The 9,292-nt window shown below is 40.5% G+C and overlaps 1 protein-coding gene across 2 annotated transcripts; it reads right to left on the reverse strand.

Moving 5' to 3' along the window:
* Positions 1 to 2,207: 2,207 nt before the first annotated feature.
* On the reverse strand, positions 2,208 to 4,218 carry LOC147883363 (glycine-rich RNA-binding protein 4, mitochondrial-like). Of its 2 annotated transcripts, none has more exons than XM_087399921.1 (4): positions 3,911 to 4,218; positions 3,293 to 3,361; positions 3,034 to 3,140; positions 2,208 to 2,916 (listed from the first exon to the last, which is right to left on the reverse strand). In XM_087399921.1, exons 1-4 carry the CDS (start codon positions 4,050 to 4,052, stop codon positions 2,590 to 2,592), a joined length of 645 nt encoding a protein of 214 aa, XP_087256047.1. In that variant the 5' UTR covers positions 4,053 to 4,218; the 3' UTR covers positions 2,208 to 2,589. The 2 variants fall into 2 exon arrangements, with proteins under 2 accessions (XP_087256047.1, XP_087256046.1); XM_087399920.1 differs by having other exon boundaries at positions 2,208 to 2,925.
* Between the last annotated feature and the right edge of the window lie 5,074 nt (positions 4,219 to 9,292).

Genomic DNA, 9,292 nt, shown 5'->3' on the forward strand with positions numbered 1-9,292 from the left:
AATCTAAAGCTCCTTGTTAGGACCAATGGGTACCAATGGAAATGGAATTGTGTTGTTCAGGTTAATGCATGCAACTAAAGTACGTGTGTTATGTGTAAAACACCTTCATAAGGTATCCAATCTTACAATAAATTTTGTATACAACAAGCGAAAGAACAAAGGAAAGAAGAGAGTTTGTAAGGGAGTTTAGACAAGATTAAGTGTAAAAGAGAAAAATCAAATAATAATTATAACTTAGGAAGCAAAGCTACACTTACATTATCTTCAACACCCAAGCATAAGCTATCATTTGGGTTCAAATGTCTCAAATGTAAGCCCAATTTTGTGTGTGAAATGAGTGCACGCGTGTACACTCGCATACACTTTTTTTTTGCATTGCGGTGCCATCGAGGCCTAGCAAGGGGCCAAACACCCACCTCAACCACCAAGCTAGAGCCCTTTTGGGCCCCCCCCCCCCAACACATTGTGTGTGTGTTTTACAAATAATGTACGTATGTATATGCACACTTTTCTTGTATAGAGGTGCATGCTCGCACATATATATTCATTCTCATACATACATCTACATACTAGGGTAGTGTGCATTCCACATGTATACTCTCTTTTTTGTATAAAAGGTATGCACACACAGAAACGTGTGCTTTAAGGACCTTTTGTGGAAATATAGAAAATAAGTGTTTAAGAATTAGATAGTGGAAATCTACGTAAGATTTTTGTCAAGTAGTCTTTAGTATCAAGACCAAATTGAAACTATACAACATGGGTTCTCAATTTAAATCTCTTAAAAAGAAGAATCCATTGTGATTATAAGCTCAAAAATGGACATTACATTGTAAAGATAGCCATTTTATGTCTAAAAAAATAAATCTAAAGCTCCTTGTTAGGACCAATGGGTACCAATGGAAATGGAATTGTGTTGTTCGGGTTAATGCATGCAACTAAAGTACGTGTGTTATGTGTGAAACACCTTCATAAGGTATCCAATCTTACAATAAATTTTTATACAAGTAGCGAAAGAACAAAGGAAAGAAGAGAGTTTGTAAGGTAGTTTAGACAAGATTAAGTGTAAAAAGGAAAAATCAAATAATAATAATCACTTAGGAAGCAAACTACACTTATATTCTCTTCAACACCCAAGCATAAGCTATCATTTGGATTCAAAACATTCTAGAATCTCTCAAATGTAAGCCCAATTTTGTGTGAAATGAGTGCATGCGTGTACACTCCCATACACTTTTCTTTTGCATTGCGGTGCCATCGAGGCCTAGCAAGGGGCCGAACACGCACCTCAACCACTAAGCTAGAGCCCTTTTGCCCCCCCCCCCCCCCAACACATTGTGTGTGTGTTTTACAAATAACGTACGTATGTATATGCACACTTTTCTTGTATAGAGGTGCACGCTCACACATATATATTCATTCTCGTACATACATCTACACACTAGGGTAGTGTGCATTCCACATGTATACTCTCTTTTTTGTATAAAAGGTATGCACACACTCGCATACACATTCTCATACATACATTTACACACAATGCATTCCACAATACACATGGATACACTTTTTTGTGTGTGTAAAGGTAAGTGCATGCACGCACATATCTATTCATTCTCATACATACGTCTACACACCTGTGTAGAGTGCATACACATGTATACACTTTTTGGTGTGTGTGAAGGTAAGTGCGTGCGCACACATATATATTCATTCTCATACATACGTTACACACTCATGTAGAGTGCATACATATATTACACACTTGTGTAGAGTGCATTCAACATTCATATGTGCATACAAATGTATGTATACATATGTGTGTGCACACATACATATGTACACACGCACACGACACAACTCATGCATGTATCCACACAAGCGTGCACGACACCTATGCTTGACGTGCATGCACATATGCATGTATGTGATGCACGGGGACACGTGCAGGCACACTGGGGGGGGAGAGAGAGAGAGAGAGACAGAGAGCACATGCTTTCAAGAGTGAACCAGCACAGCAAAACATTACTCATCCTCCTCCAAACAAGGATCTTCAAGAGCTATCCATAGCAATACCACACTGAATACATGATTGGGTTCTGCAAAACAATTACTTGATTATCATCGCATTACACCAGACTGGAATCAAAGTGCAGTTATAGAGAGCCTTTAAAATCCTCAATTTCTCAACAGTGAAGATCCAGACGGAGTAATATTGAAAGTCATCATCTCATAATGTGGAGCATAATTCTATCAAGTGCAGATGCCTATCCATTAACAAAAAGGCCATTACAAAACAGTATAACAACTACAAGAGGTAAAAAGGGGATAACTTATCCTATCTAGAAGAAAACACTTCACTGAGAAGTGAGCACTTCTTCAATCCATCTAACAGAGTTCTTGTTTTGGACCTTGGTATCAAAAAGCGTGCCAACTCACCCTAGGCCTAGCCTTCCATCTTCACAACTCCAGAGAGATTCAGTTTCTGTGACACAATATCTTTCTTTGAAAATAGGTCACAATGCTGCCTCTGTGAGACCAGGAAGAAGTAGATCAAAACCATGTTTTCCAAACAGAGCTTCCAAATCGGTTTTAAAAACCATCCTTTAGACTGCCCTTGCCTAAGTCATCTTCGTCCCCGTCAAAAGAGTCACTACCAAAACTGTCCTTGCCGAAAGAGTCACTGCCAAAACTGTCCTTGCCAAATGAGTCACTCCCAAAATCATTTGAAGATCCGGAGAAGCTAGAGTCTCCACCTCCAAACGAATCCCTCTGAGAGCTACCATAACCCCCTCCACCTCCAAAGCCTCCACCTCCACCCCCGAACCCTTCACTATCACCACCAAAACCCCCAAAGCTCCGTGCAGCAGGAGGTTTCTCAATAGCAAAATTAACTCGTAAGGTTCTTCCACCAAGGTCCTGCGATGACTAAAAAGCACCATTACAACACATGCCAAAGAAGTATAAGCAATCTCTCTGAAAAGCATCCACTTTCTACAAGAGAACTGACATTAAATAATGCAATCAAAAACCTACCCGGCCATCCATGCTCTGCATTGCAGATTCAGCATCGGCAGTAGATGTGAAACTAACAAATCCAAACCCTTTCGATCTTCCTGTTTCCCGATCCATGACTACCTTTGCTGTCATCACCCAGACAGTTCAAATGGAAGATGTTAAAACTTACTAAGCAAAGCTAGGCTTCTGTTCTCGTCAGTACCCTCATAACTCATACTTTACTACATAGATTTTCCTGGCATACTTTAAATGTTTATTTACATGTATCCGTGCGTACCTTCAATTACTTCTCCAAAAGATGAAAAGGCTTCCCTTAAAGCATTTTCATCTGTTCCCCATGAGAGACCTGAAATGTGCCCACAGAAGAAGACACGATCACCATACAACACAATACATTGGCATAAAAAGACCTGCATATTACCCAAAAACAAAAAAGCTTAAAACTTGGCGAAGTGTTTAAAACAATTGGAGCACTTCTATACCTCAAAGAAAGAACAATCACAGTATCTAAAATGATACAGCCTAGAACAGACAGAGACAAGGGCGTTATGTTAGCAGCACTTCCCAATGGTTGAACGAGCCTTAAATAATTACGTCGGCCGATTTTACGAATAACGCGAATGGATGAGCCTATTTACAGCTAAAGTCTAAACGGAGGCACTAAACTGTTTCGAACAGCCTGCCATGCGCGAATGTTTACATGTAGCGTATTCAGTACAAACCCTAAAAGTCAGTAGAGCTGAAATATGAGCAATCATAAGATAAATTGACGAATGAGGGAAACGAGCCCTAGGAACGGAAAGGAATGGGGACAAAGGCAAGGCGAGAAGAGAGGCAGGAAGCGACGGCGCACAAAAGTAGGTTGAAGGGAAGCAAAGCGAGAGGGAAGGGATACCTCCGACGAAGAGCTTGGAGGAAGGGCCGGAGGACATGAAGCGAGAGCCAGGGGGGAGGAAAGGGGTGGGGTGGTGAAGAGGGGAGTAGAGGCGGCACAAGGTGGAGCGCAAGAGGGAGGAGCATTTGGAAGGGAAGGCCATGGAGGAAGAAAAGGAGAAAAGGAAGGGGGGGGGGGCTAAGAGAGGGGAGAAGGCATGAAGAAATTGGCTATGGCGATTGTTGTTCTGGAGCTTGGTGGCTATGGCGGCCTGTAAAGCTCAGGACTTTAACCTTCTTCTTCTTTGTTTTATTTTTTTTTAAAGAAGAAGAAGAAGATCACCCACCATTAACACATCTCAGCCTCCCTCTTCCACACCGTCCGATCTCGTCCCCCCCCCTCCTCCCTACCCTCCGATCCTCCCTTCCTACCATTACTTCCTCCTTTGGAATTCTAAGCTTTTCTCCCTTCTTGAGAGTGTGTCCCCGCCTCCATCACCCCTGGTGGCAGCCTCTGAGGCACTCACAAACCACCCCATCGCTCCTTGGATCTGTCCGCTACAGTCTCTCCGGTTCAAGGCGGCCTCATATGACGTGCTCCGTACATCCCCACACCTGCCCAATGACAGTCTTTGAACTGAAAAAAGCAAAAAAAAATATCGTTCGTAATTTGATACTCGTAGCCCTGATCCTCCAAAAAGTTTTGTCCGTCTTTACTAACACCTAATTATCGTGTTTATATGGTCTATTGCGTGCATGGGATCTTGAGTGAATGGGAGAGAGAGAATAGGAGAGAGTGACTGGGAGAGAGTGAATAGGAGAGAGAATGGGAGAGAGTGAATGGAAGAGAGTGAATGGTCTATAGAGTGAATAGGAGAGAGTGAATAGGAGAGAGTGAATGGAAGAGAGTGGATCAGAGAGAGTGAATGGGAGACAGTGTATAGGAGCATAAATGGGAGAGATTGATATAGGACAGTGAATGGGAGAGAGTGAATAGGAGAGAGTTGAATAGGAGTTTGTGTTGAGCCATCCACAACATACACCACTTTTTTGAAGCTCCCTTCTTAATTAAAATATCTTGTTTTTAAAAAAACATCATTTTACTTTCGATTTACAATTGACATTTTTCATGTTGTTTAGGCAGGTAGCGGCTAGAGCGGACCCCTTCATGTGCAATCATCTGATAGGCAGATCCTACACCCCAGTGACCATCAGGTCTGCAACTAATTATGGCCAACACCCGTGATAGGATGACTAGTCATCTGCTTTACCCCTGGTATTTCTCACCTCTTAGAAAATCCCTGACATTGATAACGTGCACTATTCTGATAATTTTTGTGCCCAATCCTTTGTCAAACGGTTCTCCTTCAATGGACATTCATTCATTCTGAAGGAACTGTTAAAATATGCTACAGGCAGTCTTTTTATGTGCTCTAGAGGAATTGTTAAAATGCATTAAAGATAGTCGATTCAAGAGGCCACAAAAATCTCGTTCTTGCTTCTTCACTCCTAGTTACAAAAATTCTAAGGACTTATGTTGCTACACCGTAGTCGCATGGAGACTTCAAGAGATGAAGCCTGCTGTCTCATAATTGAAGATGAGTTATTGCAGTCAAAGGTACCATGCAAAGTAGACGATGCCTCTTTTTAGCATCTTAGGATTAGTGAGCTCTGGTTTTAATTGTGTGTCAAGTGCACTCCTGTCTCTTTCTGCAAAGCAAACATGGTGTTTTCCTTCTTGCTTATTGAGTTGAAGAGACTACATCTTTCTTTTGACTTGCTTCTATATTCAACCCTTGAACATCTTCCCCTTTGTCTCGCAAATAAATCATATGCTTCAATTAAGTTGTGATCCATGAAACATTGGGTTCTTTGTCTGTTGAATGCTGCTCATATTATTTGAATAGAGCACAGTAGGTTCTCCAGAGAGTATCTCAATCTCTGAAAGAAGCCTTTAAAACCAAATTGCTTCACATGTTGCATTGGTGGATCCTCTATACTACTCTACTTTGGTGGAAGACAATTTTGCTTCGTGCTTTGCCATGAAAAAGCTACAGAGCCAAGACTAAAATAGTATCCACTAGTGGATCTTCTGCCATCCTGCCCAATCAGCATTTGTGTATCCATGGAAGTGTAAGTTGGATGACCTCGTGTAATGTAATCCATGATCCCATGTACCATGAAGGTATCTGAGTACTCTTTGCTACAAGGAGGTGAGTCTTCTTAGGATTCTGCATGAATTGGCTAAGCACACCAACTACATATGATATATCTAGCCTGGCGATAGTCAAATAGATCAAGTTGCCAATGAGTTGTCTGTACTGTAGAGGATCTGAATCTGGAGATGTGTCAAGTAGTGACAACTTGATATTGTATTCCATAGGAGTAGGGAGTGGCTTACAGTCATGTAGGTGAAATTGTTTAAGTACCTTTTGAGTGTACTTTCCCTGAGAAAGTGTAATCCATGTGTCGTCTCTCCATATTTCTATACCAAGAAAATCATGGAGTTCTCCCATATCCTTCATGTCAAACTTTGAGGTGAACTGACTCTTTGTTTCTAAGATGAGATGTCCATTGGAGCTAGTGATGATCAAGTCATCAACATAAATTACTACAAGAAGGATGTCTAATCTCAAAAGATGTGCTCATGATAGAAAGATACCTGAGAGGTGGACCTACAAGAGCAATTATGCATTCATGGCCAAAGTAATGGAATTTGATGAGCCAACCTCCTTCAAAGATGCAGTGCAAGTCACTGAGTGGCAACATGCAATGGATGAAGAATACAATGCTCTTCTCGAAAACCAAACTTGGACCTTGAGATATCTTCCTACAGAGAAGCCTATAGGATGCAAATGGGTTTACAAAGTCAAACTCAACTCAGATGGTGAGGTTGATAGATATAAGGCCAGGTTGGTAGCCAAGGGAGAGAGAGAAGTGCACACAACCTTACTAATTGTACACTAACTTGTATTCCAATCAATCTCTTTTTTATATTACTCCACATTGCATGTGATGTTTCTATCATCTAAGATTTCAATTCACAAATTTTTGATTCTATCATAAATACTCCACCCACTTCATCTGTCATAGCCTTGAGCTGAATCTCTACATCCTCTAGTGCTTTAATTCTTTCTTTAGCAATTAATGTGTCAACTTGCAAACCTACATAGTCTTCAGATAGTCTGTGCAACTAAGTGAAAAATGCATCCTTCCTCTCACTAAGCCATTTATGTACTGTTGGTAGACTCTTTCTACATTGTCAATTGTTTAGTGAGCTGTTGAAGCTTATACTTTTCAAACTCTTTTTTCTGATCCAAAACATGATGTTTCAGCTCCTTGACCTAGCCCTCTTCTTGCTGATAGGCATTGATTTTTCTTTGCAATTCCTACTTATCTTTCTATAAAGCTTGCATTTGAGCTGAATACCCTGCTTGCATTTCATTCTATTGTTCTTGAAACTGTTTTAACACCTTCATGGCATGATCTACTTCTACCACAGACACTTTCTCGAACAACCATACTGCACAAGCTTCTGTCTGTGTCGTGCCTTGTTGCTGCACCACTGGTTTAGATATCGTTGGTAAACTGCTATCAAACTGTTCTCTGAGATTAGTTGCCAGTTCTTTTATCATTGAGCTTAATCTTCCTTTCCTTATGATTCTCATGCATATTCTTCAAAAGTTCACTACCTCTAATCGGTACATCCCACAAACTGTGTGCTAATCTTTTTTCAAACACCATCTTGTGTGCTTCCTCAATAGTATATATGGCCTCTTTTAAATCCTCAACTACCTTCCACTTCTCCTCATATGTTGATGCCTTCTACATGCGTGTATCTCTTTTTGCCTTGGTTTTAATTTATGCATTCACTTCTGGCATCTCCTTTAAAATTATTGAAGACCTCTTCCCATACTCAAATAGAGCCGTAATGAAAACATCAACTTTCGAGTGGTTATTGGTACCTGTTAGAGTTTTCTTACCAACCTCCATCATCAGCCTATTGTAGATTATGTCAGCCCATGAAATATTGTACATCAAAAAATAATTCTTTGTTGTTGCTGGTTGGTCAAACTCTCGAAGCATATCAGCCTCGACATCCTTATCATAAGCTATTTCTTCTTGAATCAATGGCACCCAAAACACCTGAGATATAACCCACACACAGTTTGAGAATGCATGTGCTAATGTACTATATTCTGATGCCACCATCGATCATCACTTCGTAGGATAATTGCACCCCTTGGTCAATTGCTCAATCCATGCAAAATATTATCTCTAGGTGACCCTTCCATATGACCACTCCTCGGCCCATGCCAAATATCACCTCCACATGCAAACGTACAACACTTGTTAGGATCTTAGTTGGACGTGTGTCGAACATGAGTCAGAACTCCCCCAGAATCAGATTCAGATCGAACTCTCGCCGGATCATCTGAACAACCATCAAATTACCAAAGTCAGATCATCTGTGTGTCAGCAATCACAGAACTCAAACTAGTAGGAACACAAGCGGACCCCAGTCGGATTGCAACATCCCTCATGTAGCCCTCTATCATTTGCTTAATTCTCCAGGAACACTGCAACAATCTTCTCATGCATGAATGAAACCATTCCGATATTCCTCCATACTGAGAAACAAGGGAGTTATATCCTGAACTAATAATTCTATCCTCATCTAACTTCAGCAATTGCTGAATTCTAAAATTCATGGATTCTTCAAGAGATAACTTATGTTCTACAGCAATCCTCAAGCTCCCCACAATAAATTCCATTGGAACAACTGCCTCTGTACCATATACCAATCTGAAAGGAGTCATTCTTGTGGTTACTTTGAAGCTGTTCTAAATGCCCATAGAATTGAATCTTAGCTTCTGATCCCAATGCTTAGGATTATCCTCAACTGTCCTTCTAAAAATTTTCATAATGATCTTATTTGAACTTTCAGCCTGTCCATTACCCTGTGGATAGTATGATGTAGATTTCTTATGCAACATCATGTGAGTCTTAGTTAGCTTTGTAATGACCTTATTAATAAAGTGAGTACCCCTATTCGACACTATCTCAATTGATATTGCAAACCTTGTCATGATATTATGATACAAAAAATTTGCAACAGTTCTTCCATTATTATCTTTCAAAGCTACTGCCTCAACCCACTTAGTATAATAATCAGTAGTAGCAACAAGTATGTATTTACTACTTGTATACCTAGCTGCCGGCTTGATTGGACCAATAAAATCCAAACCCCATTTCTGAAAATGTTCAAGTGGAAGAATCGATTGATGAGGCATCCTCTTCTTTGGTGAAGGTTTCCCATCTCTCTAACATGCTAAACACTCCTTTGCATATTGATGAGCATCTTTAAACACTGTGGGCCACCATAGGCCTGCTTGCATAATTT

This window comes from Dipteris shenzhenensis, chromosome 28, assembly GCF_047967505.1.
Source record: "Dipteris shenzhenensis isolate YYH24624 ecotype China chromosome 28, Dip_SZ_1.0, whole genome shotgun sequence".
Classification (NCBI taxonomy): domain Eukaryota; kingdom Viridiplantae; phylum Streptophyta; class Polypodiopsida; order Gleicheniales; family Dipteridaceae; genus Dipteris; species Dipteris shenzhenensis.

Coding starts and splice junctions, on each gene's coding strand:
- LOC147883363 (XM_087399920.1), bottom strand. CDS start 4,052: ATGGCCTTCCCTTCCAAATGCTCCTCCCTCTTGCGCTCCACCTTGTGC. Junction 3,362..3,910: donor CTCCAAGCTCTTCGTCGGAG/GTATCCCTTCCC, acceptor GGCACATTTCAG/GTCTCTCATGGGGAACAGAT. Junction 2,926..3,033: donor TGCAGAGCATGGATGGCCGG/GTAGGTTTTTGA, acceptor GGTGCTTTTTAG/TCATCGCAGGACCTTGGTGG.